General features: G+C 48.9%; 1 protein-coding gene across 1 annotated transcript in view; it reads right to left on the bottom strand.

Annotated features, from left to right (window-relative positions):
* Positions 1-9,362: 9,362 nt before the first annotated feature.
* The window catches only part of PCDH19 (protocadherin 19), a 58,981-nt gene continuing 43,693 nt past the window's right edge, over positions 9,363-24,650 (bottom strand). Inside the window, exon 6 of the mRNA XM_029959206.1 lies at positions 9,363-14,175. Coding sequence (XP_029815066.1) covers positions 13,586-14,175 — 590 coding nt within the window. The 3' untranslated portion in view covers positions 9,363-13,585. The remainder of the gene's footprint in view (positions 14,176-24,650) is intronic.

Below are 24,650 nucleotides of genomic sequence, written 5' to 3'. Positions count from 1 at the left end.
CTCCTGCCTGGACAATACACGGCTGTTCAGGAGGCAAGAGGCAGCCAAAGAGCTGGGCTGGAGCCTGGTCAAACTGTTTACAGAGCTCACCAGGGAAACAACAGAACCTGAGCATTTGCTTTAGTTGGCCTATTCAGATCTCCCTCATATTAATGTATTATGTTAATTAACAGCAATAGATCACCCTTTTGAGGTGCCTTTTATTCAACAGTTATGCCAACTCTGCCAATACACATCTATACCCTCCAGCACAGAGGTACAGAAGGGTCTCATCTGTCCCTTCAAGATGACTAAACAGAGGAAGAGGGAATCTGAGCTGCAAACATGCCTGAAATGCCAGGCTGAAGTGGGCTTTGCAGGGCAGCCCTCGGACCCTCATACATGGTTCACACAGAGAAATGTCTGGCACCCCTGGCATACTACTGGAACCAGCCAGAGCAGCTTGGGCTTCAAGTCCTCACTGCAAACCACTTGTGCTGCAGTCCCTAGGGTGGCAGGTGTGCCACAGCATCAAGGACCATGTCCCAGGGCATCAGGAGAACAGGCAACACTCATCTCCACCCATTCCCAGACAAGGCTGGGAAACACGGAGCAACACCCAACTGCCATGTGTCACTTAAGGAGAGGCATCCCCAGCCATTATATAAATTGCTGATTCGCCATTTAACAAGTTAGCATTAATATTTATTGCAGCATGTTCACAATTGTAAAGATCTTCATTTAAAATGTTTTGTGCCTCACACCCTGTCAGCAGGGAAAGCACTATAAGGCAGAAAGCAGGCTTGCAGGCTCTAATGCAAAGTGATGGCTCCAACTTCAGAAGAGAAGCCTATTTCCAGCAGGAACATCTGCTCCCGGCGTGGAAAGTGGGTACCTAGTCAAGAAGGCTGGGAGCAGATGGAACGGGAAAGTTTCTCCTCCTCTTGTCACAGAGCCATGGCGAGTGAAGTTCACCACCTTGCCAGATCACCTGCTGGGTAGCACCACCAGCCCTGGTGCTTCCCTCTCCTCTTGCTCCAAAGCAGCCATGAAGCAGGAGGTGGGAAAACCATTTTAATTGTTCGGTGCATCAAGAGCATCCCAGTTTAAATCCAGTGCCAGAAACCACACCGCTGGTGGCAAGGCAGTTCTCCATCTCTCTCATGCCTGCAGAGCCACAGTCAGCCTGGTGAGGAGAGGTTGACATCACCAACCTCAGGGAAGGTGAGAACTGTCTGTGCATCAGGAGGAGGGAAGAGGAGAGGTTGAGCTGAATGAGGCAAAGGAAAGGTGAGAGGGCTGTGAAGTAAAATAAAGATTAAGGTGGAAAAGTGAGAAGAACTTAATGCTAAGATCTGTTAAAACCTCCCTCTTGCAAAGTCTTATGCAGGTGCTTAACTTTGCAGGCTGCGAGTAATCCAATTTAAGTCTCTGCAGGATTTAACAACTTTAATTCAGGGGAATTAATGATAGCGCGCAAAGTTAAGCGCACGCTTACTGAGTAAAACAGTGTGAAAAAGGCTCCTTAGGAGAGAAAGCTTCGTGACTTAGAACTTTTAGAAGTGGTAAAAAAACACCATCAAATATATCGAGAAATAATCTTGTGCTGGCTTGGAAGAAGCGTTTGATGTGACCTAAAAGTCTCTTCCATCTCAGACTTCTATTAGTCTGTGACAAGACTTAAAAGGTCATCCAGTCCACCCCTTTGCTAATGCAGGATTATTCCCCTCAGCACACTGCCTGTTACTTTGCCCAGTCCAGTTTTAAATGAAAAGCCTTGCAAAACTTCCTCTTCCCCAGGACCATTATCCTCCCAATTCTAATGTGTTTCTTTTTGTCAATAGTTCTGTCAGTATAATGAAATCCTCACTGTGCTAAATTGCTAAAAAAGATCTAAAAGTCGAATCTTCTTCTAATATGACATGAAAGTGCTAGTATAAAAATAGGATTGTATTAGCGATTCTCCACTGTATTGTATTAACATCCTATTTCACTTAAGGGAGGCAGGACTGAATTATCTGCGGATTCCTCCAGCCACTACTCTTACAAAGCTGTGTATTTGGGGTTCAGAGCTGCATGACTTCCCATTAAAGCACTACAATAAAATCCTCTGCGGCATGCAAAATGCTGAGGCAAGCGTTTGGGGCATAGGCCAAGCATGGAGCCCAACCCTGGCATTCCTTGCACCCAAGGGAAGTCCACAGGGTCTGTGAAGTGGGGATGTGGAAAATGGCATGAGAAGGCAGATGGGCAAAACTTGAGGCCCTAGCAGTAGAAAAAAAAAGGACAAGCAAGCATATAAGAAAAGACCAGAGTTAAAATGCCCAGTGTGGAGGTGGGAAGTGGATGGGAGCCCTGGTTCTTCTGTTCACAGGTCAGAGCTCTGCACCAGCCCAGGTGAGAAAAGGAAAGAGCTGGTGATGGAGCCTGTTCATCCTCAGTACAAGAAAAGTGGGCATTTGTAGCCAATTTTGAGGGCATGCCAAGAAATTCAGCTGCCAGGAGGAAGAGGAGGATGCTCGCAGCACACTTCAAAGAACAAAGCTCCTGGCATCCTTCAGAAGGGATGGGGAGAATAGTTCAGGACCAGGATCGAGTCAGTGCCTCAGTCAGGAGCTGGGACAGGCAGGGCCTGAGCAAGCAGAAATCAGAGGCAATGCTCTGAGCTCTCTCAACACAGTCAGCACAGCCCTGACCCCGCCTTGGCAGCAGTTTGTGCACAACCTTTGCCTGCTGCTCGCACAGGTACAGGTTGTGCAGATACAGACAGGTGCCTCCCAACTGGGGCTCTGAACAAGCTTTCAAGCTAGAAACTGTACATCCTGTTCCTATCAGGATCTGAGAGAGGTTAATACAGATTCTTGCATTATACTGCAATAAAACCCAACGCTAACATAGCCCCATTTTCCTGAAAACCAAGTCTGAATGCTCTGAAGGTCCCTGAGCTTCAGTGAAGCTGTCGGGAACATCCCATATACCAGGAATCTGGATAAAAGAGTTTCATCTTGTTTCAGCCCAGTTCTAGTCACTATTCCCAGCATGTTCTCCAGCCATACCCTCCCTGAGATTTACAGAGGCTTATTTTCCCAACACATGCTCCTTCATTGCTATTCTTTTCCTTCTTTTCCTCTTTTTTTCTTTTCTTTCTCTTTTTTTTTTTTTTTAACTGCATAGCAGAAAGCTATTGAGCAGAAAGCCAGTGGGAAGCCACAGCTATTGTATCTCTGGTTTAGTTTCTTATCTGCTGAGGGGTCCTTTTGTGATTGTGTTGTGGAAGGACACGCAGACAGCGCCTTTTATCACCAGCACAGCATCTCTGGAATGAAAGGAGAGGCAGCGGGGATGCAGATGTGACGTTCAAGTATAAAAATCCACCATATGGTAAAGATTGCTTCAGCTACAGTCTGGTCAAGATGTTGACACTTTGGTTATGAAAAGCAATATGTATCTCTCTCTTGGTGGTTTCTGTTCAAATTAAATGTTTTGTATCAGGCAGAGAACTAATAAAGAGCCAGGTTTTCCCTTGACAGAGGACTAGTAACAAATATGGAGTAATGTGAAAGCTGACTTGAAAATTACTATTCCCAAAGATGCAATAAATGTAGAGATAAGACTTGCTTAGAGGACTCAAATGAGATAAATGCTAAAGGTGCTACTGGGTGGGAAGAGAGTCCAAGGGGAACAGGTAAAAGCGAAAAAGTAGCATTTAAAAAACACAGTCTGACCTGTCAACATTTCTGTTAACACCAAATGCCTCCTGGACACCAGGCACTGCTTCAGCCTTCTGCAAACCCCGCTCCTAGCAGTTAGTGCAAGCAAAGGGTCAGAAAAAAAGGATATCTGAGTGCCAACCGTTATTCGTTCAAGACAAAAGAGTGAGGCACGCCTCTGTCAGGGTCCTCTGAAGGGATGTGATGCCCCAGGACGCGTGTGGGGATGTACAGGGAGGCAAGGAAGCAGCTGTGTGCAGCAGGCAGGGCTCAGGCACAGCCCCCACGGTCGGGGATGCGCTAGGACTGGGTGTGACAGGGAAACGAGAAACTGAGGTGCAAAACAAACACTAAACCATCGAGGCTGCATTCTGGAGTCACAGTGATTCCTGTCTGGCTCAGGCTAAAATAAACTTTGCACATCAAATATTTAATACCCCAAAGCCTGTTCCCGAGGCTGGGCCCCGCGGCTGCGTGCCCCGTGCAGGCAGGCTCCCGTCCCGGTGTGCCGAGCTGCGCCCGCCTCTCCCCGCGCACCCGGCATCTTCCAGCGCTTAATGCGAGTTAACAGCAGTGGCAATGACTTATTTAAGAGCAGATCAAGAAATATCCCAGCTCTCTTTGGAGACTTCAAAAGCAGCTGAACACTTTCAGTATCCTCAGATAAAGATACAGCTTTGCTGTACCATCTGCCTCGGGGGAGCCGCACGCCGCCGGCAGTGGGAAGGGGAGACGTGGCTGTTGTGGGGACATCTCTGTGGAGCTGGGACCCTGACACCATCCAGCCCCAGAAATGTGGCTGCCAGGCCCACTGCAGGTGGAGGGGACCCAGGATTACCCTTCTCATGTCAGGAGCTGCATCCTGCCCATGGCCCAGATGCCTGGGCTGTCCAGCCAGCCCCCATCACCTTCAAGGAGGTGGGATGCAGTTACTATGGCAACAAAAAGAAAGGATTTAAAAAAACCAAAAAAGTAAAAAAGGATCTTTTTTTTGCCTAGGAGACCCCCCCTAGGATGTCTGTGGGTGACAGTACTGGGCAACTCCTTATGCCATGAGCCAGAGAAGAGGCACTGCAGAATGCAGAACCACACTGGGGTCTGGAGATTGGGACAAACGATGGAGGAGGGATGGTACAGAGAGTCACAGCTCAATGGCTGAGCAAATCTCCTGCCTCACCCAGCCAGGCCGGCCATTGCCATGCTGTGCCTTCACACCCACAAGCACCTTCCTGACAGAGGCAGACAACGAGCCAGAGGAGGGCCAGGGACAGAACTAACAGTGGGTTGGAGGTTTTGCACTGGAATTTGGAACTAGAGACTTCAGCCCTTGTCTCAGTCCCAAGCACAGGCAGGCAAGGTTGGAACAGAAAGACAGGAAAACCAGTGTGCTTTAATGGAGACCTTGGGACTCGTTTGCTGGGCAAGGACAAAAAGGTCCTCCATCAAAAAATGACATTTCCCACTGGGAAACAGGGAACCGAAGCTCCATGTCCAAAGTCTCAACCCCAGTCTGAGGCTGATGGGAGATTTGTTATTGATTCACTGTGGCCAGAATTTCATCCTGTGATTTAAACCTAACTCCTCCAAAGAGAATAAGATCAATTTTGCAGAGAATCAAATACATAAAGAACAGCCTTTGAGCCGGTGTGCAGCAGAGGCAGGGAGGGTAGTTTAAAAAAAGGCTCTTTCCTTATCAGGAAAGTTTAAAAAAAAAAAAAAAAAGAGAGAAAGAACCTGGAGAATGTTGTTTGCTCATTTTTCCTTTCCCAGTCAAAACAACCCCGCCTCTGCCGGCTCTCTGCATGGGCACTGAGGGAGTAGAGCAGCAGAGGGTTTCTTGTAGCAGGACTGGAATGTAGCTGCTACAGTCACCAACCCTGAAGCCCCCTTCCCAGATCCTCCACCTCACATCCAGCCCTTCCCAGGTGGCCCCTGACCCATGAAGCTGCATCAGCACCACAGTGGGTGAGCAGGTCCGACGTGCTGGGGGCTCATGTCTGTCAAGCCTGGCAATGACAAAATGCACTGGTGATACAGCCATCCACCTTCATGGGCACAATTGCTGCTTCCAAAAGGGGCTGGGAGTGAACACAAGGCAGAGAAGGTAGAGGTTCGTGGAGAAAGGGAAAACCAACTCTGCTGCATCCATGGAGCAGGGCCAAGCTGGACACCCTGCCCTAAGGGCACAGGGAGCCCCTGCCCCAGTTTCCTCCATATTTGGGGAAATGTGAGCTCCATTTCTCCTGTCTGGGAAACTGGAAACCCTTACACTTAGTTTCTCTCTTGGAGGTTTTATTATCGTAATTCCTTTTTATTTTGGCCTTGGAAAACAATTCATCACCCTCAGGCAGCATAGATTGGCCTCTGCCAAGGTTGATGATCTGCTTGTGTGCCATCTCCTCCTAAAGCACAGGGGCAATTTGGAGCTTCTTCTGTCCTAAAGCTTTGCAAGGGATCACAGCCTGGTATTTGACCCTCTGCTGCCACCCCAGCCACCTTCCCATGCCCTGGGCAGGAGGACATGTCGGCACTGTGGCAGAGGCTTCTGCAGCCAGCCACCCCCTTGCCCATTATTTAACTGCAATCCAGAGACAATTTTTCTTGGGAAAAGCTTTTAAGCTTGATCAGTGATGGGGTTAATATTGTTTGCCCTGTGTCTCAATTTTTTATCTGTATTAATGGAAAGTGCCATGGCAGGGTTTTCCACAGCAGCACTACAGTGCTGCTTTCTTGGCTTGTTTTATTTTAAAGGCTGGCTTGCAGTGACTGATCACGCTGCAGCACAGCAGTTACCAGCCACGTCCCCACAGAACCTGCCCAGACACCCCCGCCAATAGTGTGATGTCTACCCTAAAGCCCAGAGTTTGTCCCCAAAGAGCCATCCTTCCTGCACAGTCCATTCCACCACCGAGGGCCAGAGCAGGGAGGGAGCTGAGCAGGGCTGTATGCGGCAGCAGAGGTGAGCTCTATAATTGTACACCTGCCTGTGTTTGTTCTCTGATGGCTCTTTGGGGACACTCAGTTACATCACGTTCAAAAGAAAAGGACAACAACACAAAACAAAAAGCAGCTGCAAATTAAACAACTGGAAGCCTACTGGGGCTGCCAGGAAAGTTGGACGCTGGTTCCTGCCCAAGGCAAGCAGGCATGGGAGCAGCGCCTGAGTCCAGCTCAGACAGAAAGGCAGGATGGGGACATTTGTCCCCCCTTCCCTACCCACAATACTCCGTGTTTGCAGAGATCTGCTCCAAACAGAGATCTATTATATATATATTTTTGCTCTGTGCTTTTAGGTCTTTGATTCCTCCAATTTATTTGTTCTTGTCTTTGTGGGCTTAACAGTCAAAGCGTATGATAAGTCATTGCTTGTTAATCCAATTTGGCTCTATTTAGATATTCCAGTTTAACATCAAATATAATACAGAATAATGTCCAGAAGAAACAGAAATGAGATTCGAGTCTCTGAACCAGCTCTGAACCTTGCCCAGTGAGGGCTGACTGCTTTCTTTGCTAATTTATTCTCTTTGGCTTCATCAAGCTGGTCTTCACGGCTGAGCCCCTCGCTGCAGGGGGCACAGGGGTGAGGGATCTGTATCTTGGGGTGCAGTACAGCACCCCCAGAACCTCTCTTCCATGTGAGAGTGACAGCTAGCCAAGGTTTCTAGGTTCCCCAGGAACCCTCTTTTAGTGATGCTGGGGAGCTCAGGGGACCAGTGATGGGTTCTCCCACGTTTGGGTGGGCAGCAGTTCCCTAGGGAGCCCAGTCCACCTGCAGCACCCTGCTCTTCACACTGACTGTCCCTGTTATCTATCAGCTGTGCATGGTACAACCAGAGCCAGAAACAGACCTGCTTGGCTCAAGTTCCCCCACCCAGCCCCAGAGACCTGGCTCAATGCAGCCCAGGATCCTTCCCTCAGCACCCAGCAGCCGCCAAGCAGTGAGATGCAGCACATCCCTAGGGACGAGCGGCGTTTCCAGACAGGCACGCATGAAAGCAGGATCCCGTTTTTGTCTGCAGCAGACGCTCAATCCCGCCCTCCGGCCGCCCACCTCGGCCCTTCCCGGCGCTGTTACTGAAGCCCAGCGCCGCCGTCCCGCAGCCGTCTCAGCAGAGGAGACGCTGCAACTCTCCGGTGCGCGGCGGGGGCAGAGGACAGAGGACAGTGACAACCGGCTGGGGAACACAGCAGGGACGTGTCTCCAACCTGACACCTCCGAGCTCCCAGCCCACAGCCGGCACAGCGAGCTGATGGGTCTTGCAGTGGAGGGAGGGTATTAAACCAGGAACAAGCGCAGCACCCGCGGGGCCCTGGCAGGTTCTGGATGGGGGCTGGTCTGGGATGCTACAAGCAGAGTCCTCCCTCCGGGGCAGTTTCAGCCCCATTTTGTCTCTCAGCCCACAGTGAGCCCATACCTGGCCCTGGGCTGGGGCTCTGCATTGACCCCAAACCAGTCCCCCAGTGACCACCACTGCAGCCTGGGCAGCCCCGCTGCTGCTGCCTTCCTCCACCTCCCACTGCTGATGTTCAAGGGCAGCTCACTGGGACAATTCCTCCCCAGAGTCAGCTCCTACCTGGCAGACAAGTCCGTGGTGCTGGCACAGCTCTGGCCCTGGGCCCTCGGTGCAGGCAGGGTCACAGCCTGGGGTTGCTGTAACAGCTCAGGACCTCCTCGGGCACAGGCATCACTCTGCAGCAACAGCAACATTCCTCTCCAGATAGGGTACAAACCTCCAAACAACCACCAACCTCCCCTCCACAGCCTGGATTTATCTCCTTTTCCCCACCTACCAAATGACTCACTAATGACACTGCAAACAAGCTGCAGGTGCTGGTTCTGGGCTGGCTGTGAACTGTTACCTGGGGTCTCCCTGCCAACACACACCTGCGCCAAAGCTGACCACAGCCCCTGCTGCATCGCTGGAGCCTTTACCGAGGGTTTAAAGTGATGGGAGCCCATCCAGGCGTGATTAACCCCAGCTGACCCCTGTTCCCTGTGTGCCCCAGCTATGCAGGGTGACGCTCAGCTCTGCAGTTCAAGGATCTTCCCAAGCCAGGGAAGGGGCTTCTCATGTCACTGCTCTGTTCCAGTTCCACCTTGGTGTCACCCTGACAGAGCAGAGTCCATTGGGGGGAGCATTTAGCCTTATAGCCACAAAGTGCTCAGATGCTCCGTGTGTAAGAGTGGTCTATAAACAGCCTGCTAATTCAGAGGCAGTGGATGCTCCTCACAATCTCGCCACAGCCTCCAAAGCACCCTCCTGAAAAACTAAGGAAAAAGTCTTTTCTCCTCTGCCATGTCTCAGTGGAGAAATGTGTTTTGGAGGTGTTTCCTACCTGTGCTCAACCCTGTCATAGTTGTGTTTCCCCTGAAGGTGAGGAGTGGCAGTGCAAAGGACCAGCACCATGCCCAGTTTCACAGGGGTGAGGAGAGGGGCTCTGACACTCTGGAACTCAGAGCCTGCCTGCCCCAGTGGGTCACTTTTGGGGATGGTAATGACCCCTCCTCAGGGCTAGGAAAGTTCTGCCTGAGGTTTTCAGCCTCTCGGGTGCCAAAGCAGATCAGCTGTGGGACAGGGACAGGGCTGGGGTGGCACCCAGGGCACCCAGCCATGTGCTGGCTTCTGCAGGACCAGCACCTGGAGCCCATCAAAGCAAAGCCACTCAGGCACATTTAACCAAACACTTACTTTCCATTTTATTCAATAATTGCTTTAATACTAAAATGCATTAGATGCTCAAAGCAGAGAAAAGAAAATCACATTTAGGTGGAAAACAAAGTTCTCATCAGATGAAAAAATCCCAATGTGGCAGGTACACCATTTGGAAACAGAATCGTAATAATTTAATAAAGCTGCTTTATCATCTTCATAAAATAGACAGAATGGTGATTCTTTTTTTTTTTTCCTTTTTCCATTTTGTTGTTTACAATGATTCAATCACTGTGAAAATGTACATAACATACATATCAGCATATACAACAATTTATTCTTCATATACTCGGCAACGGAGACACCATGACGAGACGTACCGCGCTCAGTCCCGCGGCAGCCCAGCCACCGCCGGCCTCGCCAGGCTGCAAGGGGGCGTGTGCTGCTGAGAGCCAGTTCCGTGAGGTGTGTTTGGAGATTCTATCCCAGCTTAGATCAGCTGAACATCAGCTGATGCCGGCGAAGGCTCCGTCTCAGCAGTGCTTGCAGCGGGGGCGGCTGGGCTTCTCCCCGGCGGGTACCGCAGCTCACAGGTTGGATCAGAGATTACCCATAGCTGCAAAAGCAGCTGTAGCAACAAGACCATCAATTTTCCCCAATGACAGACAAATGTGTTTTCCATTCATAATTAGTTCTTTTTTTTCCCCCCAAGAATAATTTCAACATACCCATCAGACAAGTGTGTTCTTTACAAAAGCAACTTGTTTCCTATTTGTAAAAAAAAAAAAATAAAAAAAAAATAAAAAAAAGAAAGGAATTCACTTCTGCACAATGTGTGATCCACAGGCCACCTCCAGCTCACAACAAACAGGGAACGGAAACAACCTCAGTAGGACGGTGCTCAAGGGGGATTTTTCCAGCCATCAGTCATCCCTCCCAGCCCTCCACCATTCCTCCTGGCATAGTCCTGCAGCCTCGAGGGTGGGAAAAGCCAGGGGCTCCCCAGGGAGCAGGGAAGAGTACAGCCCCCCAGCCCCGAGCCCCAGGGCTGCTCCAGATGGGTCCTCGTCATGCTCGGGGGAGAATCGTCGGTGGCTGCTGCTCTCCTGGATAAACAGGGGAGCAGAGCAAGTTTGCCTGAAGGAAACCAACAGATCCCAGCGATTTTTCCTAAACCAAATCTGAGGACAGGTTTAAGTTATTAAAAAGCACAGTAATTACATCTGGAACTCTCCCAAAAAGCCTTCCCGCCCCCCTGCAGCTTGGAACATTTTTTGCATGGCCAGTTCTGATGCAACTAGGAAAAAAAACGAGACTGCGATTTGCCCAGGAGCCTGAACTCATCTCGAGTGACACAGAGGGACAGTGACAGGAGTACCAAAATATTCTGGAGAGGGCCAAGGCAGCAAAGCTGGGGCCACTCCCTGGGTCTCTCCTCAGCCCTGCACAGGGAGGCCATACCAAGGAAGGGCCCCTTGCTCAGCATCCCCTGCTGCAGCCTGGGTCAGCCCAGAAAACTGATGTTTAAACGATTTTCTTGGAGGCATAAGGGTTTACTGACCTCTTTAATGCCCCCTTTTAATAGAGAATTATTTCACATTCTTTCTCGGCTGTGCTTTTATTCAGAGTGGCAAGGAACGTTTCCTCTGGGTAAATTAGAGAAATGTTTCTATTTTTTCTTTTTTTTTTCTCTCTTCCTTTTCAGTTAGCATCTATTTTTCATCCAAAATGCTGGGCTGGTGGTGGCAGCTCCGCAGGCAGAGGGCAACGCTCGGCAGAAATTAACGGCCGGTGCTTTTCCAGGCAGCTGGGGATGATGAGGGGGGACAGCCACTATCCCCATCCCACCATGGGGCAGCTGGGTCCCATCCTGGCAGAGGTGGAGCGCAGACGATGGGGACACATGGGGTTGTTGCCCTGTGAAGCCAAGAGTATCTGATATATGGGGCATCGCAGGCTCTGTCTTTCAGCAAACAAATATGAGAAGCTTCCCCCCCCAGAAAACCTCCCAGAGCTGACAAAACCAGGTAACATCAGAATAAACCCAGCCTGATGGTTACAGAACACCCAGTTACTCCAACAGTTTCAAGCCAGCCCCTTTCTTCTTTGCTTGTGTTATAATAAAAAACACATTTGGGGAAAAAAAACCCCAGAAATAAATGACAGCAGTAACGGTACACAGGCAGGAAACACGGCAGGAACAGAAACAACATATCCCTGAAAAATGGGCTCAGAATCCAGAACATGAGGGAAAAAACCCCGGTTTGCTTTCTGGAGGGATGCAGGACATCACATTAATACGTGGGATGGGAGCTGAATGAGGTAGTCATCACACCAGTGAGGGAAGTGTAACAAATTTCATTAGATGACTGTTTTTTGTTGATTCTTTCCCAATTCCTGGACCTAGCAAGTGGCAGGGGGAACAGGTTGACTGTGGACCTGTCTCAGACTGGCTATGGCTTCAGCCAAGATCAATTTGTCCTGAAAAAAACAAATGCCTGGAGTTTAATTTTATTTTGAGGGTGATAATGATTGGATATTGTTTTCTTGTTTTCATTTAAATAAATCAAAGTAACAAATACTTTATGATATGTAGACCTAGAAAGACTCTTTCTCTAGAAACCACTAATTTCAACTTGCTGGTACAGCAAACATTGGCAAGAGCTATATATTTTCCCTTTCATAATCAATTTTAAATTCTAGGAAACATTATTTAGGGTAGGAAAAATCTGTTCAGTGAAGGGTTAAAAATAATAGTAAAAATAATAATACACTAATTGAAATCCTCCTACCTTACTCATACCTCACTGAGGAATTATCACTGCAAGAGAGCAGAGAGCTGTGGAATCCCTTCCCTCTCTCCCTTCTACAAAATGGCTATTAAAGTAGCTCAATTTTTAAATCAATTTTATATGAGTAAATTTGCACCCACACAAAAAAAGTCCTTAATTATGAGAAAAAATAATGAATTACTTTAATTTTTTCTCCATTAAGAAGGCACATTAATTGAATTAGTAGCGTTGTTACATATCACCTGTCTGCCCCTAAATTAACATCACTATTGCTCATTCCATACTTATTTATGATGCAGGGATAGAAAGAAATCAGAACAGTCTAAAATCCATGCCATGATGACACACATACATACATACACTTGGCGTAATTGTGACTGGGAAATGCTGACTTGGAAGTGTGTGTCTAATTGAGAAGGTAATTTAGATCTTTTAAATAATTCCATCTCTTTGACTTGGAAATGATTGGAGACAGGGGATATCTAAATCTGGGAACTGGAAAAAAACCAAAACAACCAACTTCTGGAAAAAAACTTTCCATGCATTGCCTTGAAATTGCGCAAAAGAAATGGATAAGGGAAAAAGTTCAGCACAGTGCATCCGACAATTGCAATCCAGGCAGGATTTTCCCCAAAACATCCTCCCGTAATGCCCTGTCACTGCCCTGCAAGAGCCAGGGGAGGCTGCAGGCAATGGTGGGGGCTGGAAGAAGCGCTTGCTCCACCAGGGCTGCAAACCGCAGGTTCCCCAAAGTTTAAGTAAGATGACTGTGATTTTTTTTTTTTAAATTCTTTTTTTTTAAGCCTGAAAGCCTTTTGCCATCACCAGACATACAGTAATTTGCAATATCAAATACAATAATAGTACAGATAAGCATGTGACAGCAAAAGGATTCATAATTGCAGGGGTGTCCATAGCAAAACACCAACACCTTAAAATACAAACAACCTCGCGTTGGGTGAATGTTGAAACTCACCCGACTGTCGCTTTGAACAGTCACACACAAGAAACAGCCGCTACTTTGTCCAGACTACAAAACCGCCGGGGTGGTTACTAAAGATGTCCGAATAAGGAATTTGCCACTCAATTCTTTTCCAGGAATGGAAATTTATCTTTGTTTCAAGATATAAAAATATATAAACTCCAAGGAGGGGATACCGAGCACTCGTGAGGACTGGGGGTGTCTCGCCTCTGCCCCCGCCACCCGCCGCCTCCCGGCAAAGCAAAACACCGGCTACTCCGCTCCGGCTGCACACCCCTGCCGCCCGTCGAGACAAGTGGGATTGTCACATTAACGATAGCTTCATTTATAAACAATACATTTAGGGAAAGCTTTTAAATACAGCAATCTGTGAACCATTGGTAAGCAATAAAAACAATCTGCGCTGGGAGTCGTGCGGTCCCTCATCCTCATCCTCATCCGCATCCTCATCCTCCTGTCGCCGGGTGCTGCTCAGAGGACGATGTCCTTTAGTCTCCGGGCGCCGGGCGAGTCCTTTTCCCGGCGTTCCTGCAGGAGTGGGTTGCCCTCCTGCCCACTGCTCTCGCTGTCCGCCCCCCGGGGCTCTGCCTCCGTCGGCCGGGAAGGGCCACTGTTCCCAAAGGGCTCCCGTTCCCGGTTGCCGGCACAGTGCCCGGCACCGTAGGGCGCCGCCGGTTTGCCGGACAAAGGGCTCTTCAGGTGGAGGGGCGAGGTGACGGGGCTGACGGCCTCGCACCCGTTGCCCGCCTCGCGGACGGCGCCGCTCACCTTGGGGCTGCAGGCGGGCGGGTCCACCGTTCTTTTGCCTTTGGGGTTGGCGAGCCGCTCCTCGGCCGCGGGCTCGCCGCCCTCCTTGCCGAAGGTGGCGAAGGTCCTTTTTGTGCTGCAGTCTGCGTAAGGCTCCGCGTCCACCGCCGTCGCCTCGATGGAGAGAGCGATGACGTTCCTCCCGTGCTCGGGGGACTTGGCGCGGCTGGGGACGGCACCGCGGGGCATCCAGCACCTGTCCGAGTGGCCCAGGATGCGGCACTCCTCCCGGCAATGAAATCCTTCGCTCTGATCTGCGTGGGGAGAACACAGGGGATGGTGAGGAGGGGAGCCCAGCTGGGGGTGCCTACCAACCATGCTGAGCCGGGTGCTGCGCATCCCCCCGCTCCCAAGGAGAGGTGATCCTACCCCAAACTGCAGTGGTTCTACCTCAAACAGCAACTGATTTTAAGGCAAGGCTTGGAGGAGGAATTTTACTGCCATTTCTTGCTGCTCTACAGACTGGAGTTCAATTTCCAACAGGTTGTGTGTCACCTGCCACCGCCAGACCAGAAACCTGGGGAAGGAGTGATGGCAGCAAATCCATCACAGCAGGTCTGTCTGTGTATCAAGCCCTCAGAGCCAGTGGTTCCTGGGTTTAGTGACCAGCGTTAAAGGCCACCATGTTTTAAGCTCGGTTTGACGTGACATTTAAGTTTGACTTTTTGCAGAGGTGGGAAAGGAACAGAGGGAGAAAAGGAAAAAGGGAGGAAGGGAGGTGCTTTTTGGTTCTGGTGTATATGTGCGTTTTAACTTGTTGCTTGATCCCCACAGACCTCCCACACAACAGAGGCTTTATAAATCTCCAAGATTGTCCACTCCACTGAAGATTAAATGTGTCATTCCCAGTGCTGGGGCTTTATTCATACGAGAGCAATAAAGATCCATTCTCTTGACTTGGGGCTGTCCCAACACCACTTTACAGTGCTGAAATATGGAGTGGTAGTTTAACCCTTTACAAGGACCCTCCATGAGTAGGTCCAAGGGCTCCCAGGCAAGTGCAAACCCTTGTGCCTGGTGCTTGCACGCATTCCCACGCTGCCGGCCGACCCCAAGGGACTGCACAGCTTCACCCCCACATCACAGATGGACAAACTGGGACCCAAGGAAGCAGCCAGGCTCAGCCAAGTGCAAAGCTGGAAATAAAATCCAGCAGTTTCACCATCCCCAGCCTTTTTTGAGCATCCGACCGTGGCTCCTGCCGAACACCACAGGATCCTGGCTGCTTTTCAGTCTTGGCTTTTCCTTCATTTGATAAGAGCTTGTAATTTCAGCTGGCCCTCTTAAAGCACAACCTTTCCCTACGCAAAGACCTACCTTCCTTCCTACCATAACCTACACACACACAAAGCAGCATTAAAGCACTGATGCCGTTACCCATACGAGACCGCGCTTGGTCGGTGCCGGATTGATGGATCGAAGGTGGCAAAGGTGCAGACTCAGCCTGGGTTTCCTCCCCGTCTGTCTGCAAACCGTTCATTTTGATGCTCTGTACATCTGTGTGCATAACCTCCGCTCCTCAGACACATTGGTATTTCCACCACATTCGAGCACTAGGGCGGCTGATAAAAATTCTCAGCACATAACACAATGCACCAAAATATGAGCAGCTTAACACTTACGGAGAATAAACGAGTAAAAGGCAGACCTCAAAAAAAAAAAAAAAAAAAAAAGAAAAATAACACCAAAAGAGGATTTTTTTTAAAGGAGAAGAAGTCAATTAATTGAAAAATCTATGAGTAAAAGATCGGTTTTTTCTCTACATCAGAGCAGTGACACGGTGGTGTGGAGCGTGGCTCTGGGCGGAGGGGAGGAAGTCTGGGTTTTGGCAGCTGCCTTTACAGCAGCTTGAGAGCAGGATGCCCTGAGCCCTGCACACAGAACAAGCTGCACCAAGCTCTAAAAGCCCATGATCTTATACTTTGATTCTGTTAATTTCAAGTACTTGAGCAAAATAGAAAGAAAAAAAAACAAAAAATTGCCCAGAAAGTGTTGCTGTCTCCCTATTTATCCACAGCTTAACTTCAAAAGGGTGCCACAGGCATACAAAGCTGTGTATTCTGGCTGTGATAGCAGAGGACTTGGTGATGGCTGGAGGGGCTACAGAAATATCTTGGATTCTCATCCCTGATGAGACACTGATTTATTGTGCTGTGTGACCTTGGGCACGTTGCTGGAGCACACATCACTTCAGTCTCTCCACAAACATGAAAGGCCAGATCTGGGAGCAAGCTGGGCTGGTTGGTCCAGTGTGGGAAGGCACAGGGGAGCTGCTGTTCCTCACCTTCCTCACCCAGCATTACGTCTCAGCCCCGAACCTATCCAGCCAAGGCAAACCGCTCTCCAGAGAGAGCACAGGCAGGTTTGTCTTGCCTTGATCCATTTATTCCAACCTGGCACATTTTACAGTTAAAAACAATAGGGGGACTTCCCTGATCACTGCAAGTGGATACTACTCAAAGCCTAGAAAGGGATCCATGCTTTAAGAGCAGTTTCACTGAAGACCTGGTGTGGAGCCTATCTGCCAGGGAGGTGATCAGCTTTGGACACCAGAATTTACACCAGCAGCAGCTGAAATGCAGGGAGGAGAAGAGCTGAAAAGCATTACATTAAATTATAGTGTTTCAGTCTTTTACTTTAGGAAGGGAACATTCACAGGACTGAAAGAGGCTGGGTTGACAGGCAGAGGGGCAGAAGTCACCATCACCCACAGACCTGAGACAACAGGTAGCTCCACAGTACATTCTGTCACTCTGCTTCTGTCTCCACCACACATCTCAGCCTTAAGACCACATCCTGCAGTCAGGAACCATCCTGCTCTCGGGGACAACATGTGTCTAGGCTGCCCAGAGAAGCCCTAACCTGGCAGCAGAGCCCTGAGGAGAAGCCTCTTCTCCGTGGCAGAATGGAGATCTTCAGCTACCCATCCATCACAGTCTTACCCCTGTAGTTGATATAAAATACTACTTTTATGCCACAAGCAAGCCCTGTTGATACACAGGAACACCACTCCTCTGCTATCCCAGGTCCAAAGAAGGCATGTGTAGTGGGGTCTGGGCTTCTCCAGTGGCTGATCCCAGAGCTGTTACCTCACATCCTCCTCCTTCCCCAAGCAGAGACAGGCAGGGAGCCGCCGGGCACACTCCTGGCGCTGCCCTTTGCAGCTCAAGTCTGACTCACCCAGCCTTGACAGCACCCAGGACAGTCATTCACATTCACATTCACATTACTGTACCGCTCTGTCTTTTTTTTTTTACCACTTTAACAATCGGAAATAGGACAACAGGAAATTCTTTTACAGCCCTAGGTCTGCCCTAGTCAATACGACTGTTACTGTCTGCACTTAAAAAATGTTCTTAATGCAAGGAGCAAAGCCCAGGTAATAAGTACTGCACACGCATGACATGATAAGTGGCAGGCAGACAAAACAGGCAGCTCTTCACCTCTGTGTGGATAGCAGGGGGCTGAGCAAGCTGGTGTGAAACTGCTGCCAGACTGGGCTGGGTGAGAGGGAGAAACAACAGAGGGGCAGAGTGGGGTGAGACCCAACAAGGCTGGCAGAGACCTACTGGATGGCATGGGCTGGGGATGAGGAACACTATGGCCTGGGGAAGGGGAACCCCACAGCACAGGAAAGGGGAACACCACAGCATAGGGAAGGAAAATACCATGGCTCAGGGGAAGAGGAACACCATGACCCAGGGACGGGGAACACCACAGCCCTGGGATGGGGAACACCATGGCCCAGGGCTGTGCAAGCTGTCCTGAGCTGGGCTGGACTTTCTAATGAGCTGAGGACATTACACACACTGGGGTGATAGTCCTGTTGCCAGTTGGGCTGTGGGGAGACCCATGTGGCACCCAGGTGGCCTGGAGAGATGCTGAGCAGCTCACCTGAGCACAGGTGTCATTCACAGGTGATGGCTGTATATAAGATGAGCGGGTCCTGCAGCAGCAATGTCCCTGTTTCAGCCAGTCTGCCCTCACCCAGCACAAATCCCGAACCTTGTTTCAGAGGTCACTTTCAAAATGTTCCCCAGGTACAAAATGTACTGGCAGAAGCATCTTCATCAAGAGGTAAGCATTATCCTGAAGTCACACTTGGCAGGAAAAAAGTGTCACTGCTAAACGTAAGCTCTCACATAGCCAATATGAAATAATATAAAACCTACAGCCACCTCTGGAATAAATATGCTTCTCAACAAGCAAAGCAAAATCTACATTGAGCTCCAGATTTCAAAGCTTTTCTACTAGCAACTTGGAGGACCAGCACAAAGGCAACTAGAAACCAGCCCCAGCCAGCCCCAAGCCATGACTGTGCTGCCTGTGGGTCCCAGCCAGGCAGCAGATGCCAAAAAACAGCAGCTGCAGAAAGACCTCATAGGAGAGACAAAACCCCCTGCCCAGCCAAGACTCTCAGCCCTTCCCAATCCCACTATGAAAGCTCTTGGTCAGAAGAGCAGGGAGACAGGATGGATGCCTGAGAGCCAGAGCCCAGGAGGAGCAGCAGAGGTTATGTGATGGTCAGTGAAGCAACAGAGCCTCCGCCTCCACACAGGAAGCATCTCCCCTCATCAAAAGGAGGGATTAAGGAATGTCCAGGGTGTACAAGTCTTCCAGTCTCCTATTCAACACCCACATACCTGCAGCAGAACAACACGGAGCGGGTGTGTGAGGTGCCCATTCAGCTCTCAGAGCAATTGAATTATCTCCAGTAGAATTGCAGCACTGGCCAAAGAGACAAAGTTAAATCGTAGCAAGGTGCAAGTGCCTGGGAATGTAATATTCCTGATAAATGGCCAGATGACATGTGCTGTTATACAATCTAAGGTGCAATTTGGGCGATGACAATAGTCCCTGGAGTTTCCATTTTCAAACAGCCGCTCAGTTCAATCCAATCCATGTCAGAGCAGCTTTGCCGAGGTGAGTAAGTAGAGCTCATTTGTGCTATTACATGGGGAGCAAGGAAAAGGAGCGGAGGAGTTGCTTGAAAATGAAAAATAAGGAAAAAAAAAAAAAGAGTGACTGGAAGAATCTGAGCCTGCTGGGACATGCATGGGGCAGCAGGTACATAGGTGAGCATCGTGCTGAGTGGCCCCAGCCCAAATCCCCAGCCCTGTGGCAGTGCCAGGCACAGTGCCTGTACCTGGGCTGGTACCACAGGTACCCTTGTGCAGGAGCCTGGCTTTATCTCCACATTTCGGTGTTCCTTCAGCAACCGTATGATTATACTGTAATCATGATGACACTGCTCCTGGGTACAGCAAACAGCACGATCATTAAAAAATTCATTTCAAAATCTTCCTGGAAGCTAATAAATTTTACAGCAGTTTCAATCCTTTCTCATTGCAACAAAGAAAAGCTTAGTTCCAGACAAATTAGAAGTAAATTGATTGCCTTAGGGGAATCTATTCAAATATCACTTTTCCATGTTAGAAATCTCTTCCTGAAACAAGGAGAGGAGAACCAGGGAGACCCAGCACGGGAGGGATGTGGAAAAGCAAATCATTAAATCTCAGTTCATGAAACTGAGGGGGGGGGGAAATCAAACTTAAAATAAAATGCAAATGTCTCACTGGGGTGCAGGCCCAACATTTGTGACGGAATTTATGAATAATAAACATGAATAAATAGTAAACACGAAGGGATCAAACACTGCTGTGGATGTTTACTCATGGTTAGCCATCTTTCATGGACAATGTGCAACTGCATTATTTAACATTCCTCTTCCAGCTATTTTCAACTCCAGCACCCTCACTTTTTCAAGGATGTATGCCACAAGGCACAAGGTGTGGCCCCCCAGCCCCTGTGCAGCACCCACCACCCTGACAGAGCCCTCTTCCACTCCACTCCAAGAGGAGCGGCTGTTCCTGGTTCAGGAGCAGTGATCCACTGCATTACGCTCCAGATAAAATAATAAGCCTGAGCAAAATACAAACAGTCCCCAGCCATGGTTCATTATTTGCTTGTAAATTAAGACTCTGCACCTCTTCCTTATCTCCTCTAATAGCATAATATCAGGGAACAAGAGGTGGGGAATAGTGTATTACATTTTTGACCTATGGGCTTTACAGAGCCTTCCTTGCCTTTCCTAATAAGAAATCTCCAGTCAATGCAGCAATGCAATCCTGGCGTGGCTTCCCTTGCACAATGCTGGGAGGATACTAATAACCAGGAACAGTGACAAATGCTCTTTACCACAACGAAGAGCCTTTCTTTTCCTCTCTTTCACCATTATTTGGGATTTATGCAAGCTAAAAATGCTCTATTTTTAATCCTGGATTGTCTGTCCCGACACAGAAGGTCAACAGTGCTTGGACAAAGCACTGTAATTATTTTAACGAAACAACAGATGTGAATTAGATTAATTTATTGGGCAATTGCTGATAAGGACCCATGGCTGAATGCTACTCACAGGCAGCACTTCTGGAATGGTCAAGGGAGAGCTGTGAGGGGGCTCCTTCCCAGCTGTTGCAGACACAGACCACTCCCAGGAAGCACCAAGGACTCCCACTGATTTACACCAGCCGAGGGTTGGCCCATTCACCTCTTCCCCGGCTCTGTATTACCATTAATAACTCCCTTTATTCTGCAGAATGGTCCCTGTATTATGAATGAAGACTGACAAACAAACAGACCTGGATGCCTGGCAGCTGCACACCAGAGGGTAAGGATAGATTTGATGCAAAGGATTTTCTCTAGAAAAATGCCTTCCTGGGCATACTGATGCCTTTGGGATGAGAAGGCAGCTATGGGAAGGATGGTGATCACCTGAAGCAAAAGAAGCTGGTGTGTGGGCATGCCATGCACTACAGCAGAGTCAGACCCAGAAGGTATTATGGGCTGGAATGTAATTTAATGCTGGCTGCTCCCCTTTATCTGGGACCGCAGGCCAAACCCCACCTCGTTCACAAGGAAAAATTAATTCCCTTTCAGAAGACTGGCGGAACACACCATTTAAACTCCAATTAATCCTATTCTTAAGTGGTCCATGGAGCTCATGCTGGCCCCTGAGTGGCAGGGATTTCACCTCTGAAACTCCACTACTCATGCCTCCATACAGGGCTCATTAGCATCCTAACTGATGTCGGGATGCAGGATCCTGTCCTCAGAGAGGAGAGCACTCCAGGTTCTGACAGACCTTTTCCATCTCGAACCATTACAGCTCCGTAATTCATCAGCACAGCTCCCATTAATGCTAATGGCAGCTACTGCACTGCCTGCACGAGCGCAGAATACAACCCCTTGACTTCATTACTGGAATTCAATTTCATTAACACTGGATACAGAGGGATTGTCCTAAATACACTCTTTCTTATACTTTTTCATGTTAATGCAACCATTTGAGTATATTATACCCTGCAGAGACGGAAACATTTCTAGTCTGTTTAAACATATTTCCCACAATTGGGAGCAAAACTTTGTTTCCGTTTATGCCTTTGACACCAGCTGCCTTCCATTTAATGGGACTTTAGAAAGTACATTAATCCAAAGGTTACTGTTCTCTGCTATTGTCAAAGATGAAACAAATTCACATATTCTGTCAGGGTAATGCAGGACCAGCCAGGCAGCTACATTCCAATGGCAGCAATAAATCGAATTATTACTCTGTCCTATTCAAAATTAGGCATTGCTCAGAAAATAGTTACTCAACAATTCTGATAAAAATTCAAGAAAACGGAAATTACAGTTGGGGGAGATAAGAAGCAATTCCCAGATGCTTGTACTGGGCCAGCTCCTGGCCCAGCGCCTGTCGGAGCAGCATCCCTGCCCTCACTGCAGCCATGTGGATGTTTGCTGCTTGGGAGGCTCATGGTGAACACATTACTGCAACCAGCACCTCCCGTGGCCAGGATGAAGCAGAACAACCCATACTCATCCTCCCTCTGCAGGGATGAGAGGGCCAGGGCTCTGGCAGGAGCGGGATGCTGCCTGGCCCCTCCTCCTGCCACCCGCCCAGCACAGCTCTCCCTTCCCTGCAACATTTCTGGTGCTTCCACACAACAAGTGAGAAATAAAGGAGACGAGGTTATAAATGCTGATACATAATTTACTCCTATTATCAAGATTAAACACATCTTTGCATGCTTAGCATAAAACAACTGCCGTTCCCCAGATTTCTCAAGGACATGCATAAACTTCATTATTATCTAAATAATCAAAAGAGTATTTCAATAGAATATTTAACTGTCTGCCTACTGGAAACTCAGAGCCTTAATCTAACACTGATCCTCTGTTGTCCTTCATGTAAATATTGTTGGGATGTCAGCCAAAGCCTAGGGAAGTGAGCTTCATCTTGGTGGATGGGAATCTCTCGTGTCAGATACAGTCAGCCTGACTAATGAGACCTACAGCTTGCCAAAACCTACAGCCTCGCTGTCTGTTCCAGCTATTGAATGCGTTCAGAAACCCAGTGGCACCAGCCCAGCAGTCTACAGATCCCAATCAACTATCAATAGCTTAAGTGTAAGTGATTGTGTATGAAGTACGAGCCAAATGTGTTTCCTTTTTCAGTTTTAGGACCTCCAGTATTGTTATTGCACCAGTAATGCTTGCACGGAATTAATCATAGACATACCCACAAGGCAAAACATTATGAGAAGCTCTTTGTACTTTCTAAAAGTGTGCAGCTCTGAAGAGTGGAGGGAGCTGGAAGGCTTCCCAGCACGATAGGGCGTTCCCCATCGTCAAGAGATAGCAAAGGAATTTTTCCCCTTTTTTTTTTAGAAAACCAAAATATTGGTTACTGGCCATCTCTCATCATGGCATTGACCTCTCATGCCTCCACCCTGGAGCACAGCATTATGCCTTCCCTGGTGCTCTGCTTTTTCGGATGAACATGGGAGTTTTCCATGCTGGTGGATCTTTTCATCTGAAACACAGGGATGTACTGTTGAGATACTGGCCTAGGGTGGCGAGTGCATCAGAAAAACCCAAAGGGATATGGGGTGGCCACAGAGACAGGTCTGCAAAAGCTTCTCTACACTGTCCAGCACCCAACAGTGCCTGACCCAGCACCACAACTCACAAGGACATTCCTGTTCTCTCTGCATGGCCATGGATTTACACAGACAGCTCAAAGGAGGCTCGAGCTCCACAGCAATGAAGGATAACACCGATGCCAAGGGATTGCCAGCTGCAGGTCAGATTGGCCCCATGGCCAACAGAAGAGATCACAGAATTGTCAAAGTCTGGGAATCTGGCCCATTTAATTAGATGAAACTTCATTACCGCAATTAAGTTTACCTTCATTAATTCAGAGTGCAGATAAACATGCATGTAAAATTACTATAAGGTCAATAATAAAATCTAAAACCTCACTGTAAGCTTGGGGAAATGACACTGCCTGTGAGTCATGGACAACCTCAATTCCAGCAATCCAGCTGGGGTCCCATCCCATCCCATCCCATTCTGTTCTGTTGGCCCTACAACCATGGGGGTGAGATGGAGAAGAAGCCTTTGAGTATGTCTGGGGCTGTTAACTGCAGAGCTGCGGGGAGATTTTCATGACTTCCATAAGTGCTACAAGGAAAGCAGTTGGCTCCACAGCTCCAGTCCTCCCGGCCAAGCACCCAGGCAGTGACACCGAGTCCTACATGGGGGGTCTGCACACCACCTGTGGTCCTACCACACATCCCTTGCTGTGGCTCCAACACAGAGATAGAAGGCTCCTGCTTCCCAAGATGGGCTGCTCCAGTGCTGCTGGAGCATAGCAGGCTCTGCCCCAGCCTCTGCCAGCACAGCCTCCGATGATTTCTGGTTTCCCAAGGCACGTTCCTGCAGCACTGCCCTGAGGTCAGGCTGGATTGTGTTGGCTACTGGCTCCGGTTCACAGGGCTGTCAGCTAAAATGTACCACAGCATCATTACTCCCAGTGATGGTGTGACAGACAGACAGAGCCCAGCTGGATTTTCAAAACCTAAGCACTTTGCAACACTGACAGGCAAGAAAAAAGCAACCACCAACCCACAACCCTCTTAGTCTGAGCAGGTTTTATCTGGAAGTACCCAAAGCTAGTCGGTATAAGACCCCACAAAGTCATTCCTCCTGAACCACTTTCCTGACCAAACCTTTTAACTGTGACTGGGAAATAAAGAGTGATAGATACAAGCCCTGGCTGGCGTTACCTGATTAGTCTAGTACCCACCACATCCTTAAGGTGGCTGTTCTTCAAAGGGATAAAGAAAGGCTGAAACGACTGACGTAATTGGTGCTTTCAGACAGAGTTAGTGCGAGGAGAAGAGTCAAGTTCATTACACTGGGGTTCACCACACGGCTGCAGCAGCTGAGAAGACGTGGCCAGTGCTGGGGCTGAGCTGCTGGCCAGGCACCTGCTTCCATAGCAGGATCACAAGACGCACCATAAGTGGGTGGGTTTAACCCAAACATGTCCCTCTGCAGTGGGAATCAGCCTGATTTTCCCCCCTAGCACAAGAAAGGGGATGTAAGGGGAAGGCAGGCAGCACAGTCTTGCAGTAATTCTGCTGGAGCCCCTCTACAGGGATCCACCCTGGCTGTCTGCGGCACTCGGATGTAATGCTGCCTCTCTGCCACTGCACGCTCTCCTCATTTCTAAAACACTTACACATGCAGCATGCATTAGAATTAAAAAACCATTAAACCTCGGAAAGGAAAAACTTTGACAGGATGCGTAATATACTAAGTATAATTAATTAAATTGGATGAGGCACTGGGGGACGAGAGAAGAGTGGATGGAGACTGTTCTTGG

The sequence above is a fragment of the Manacus vitellinus genome, unplaced genomic scaffold (genome assembly GCF_001715985.3).
Source record: "Manacus vitellinus isolate BGI_N305 unplaced genomic scaffold, ASM171598v3 scaffold_19_pilon, whole genome shotgun sequence".
NCBI lineage: Eukaryota > Metazoa > Chordata > Aves > Passeriformes > Pipridae > Manacus > Manacus vitellinus.
The sequence above is the reverse complement of the archived record's forward strand: the minus strand, read 5'-3'. Positions and strand labels throughout refer to the sequence as shown.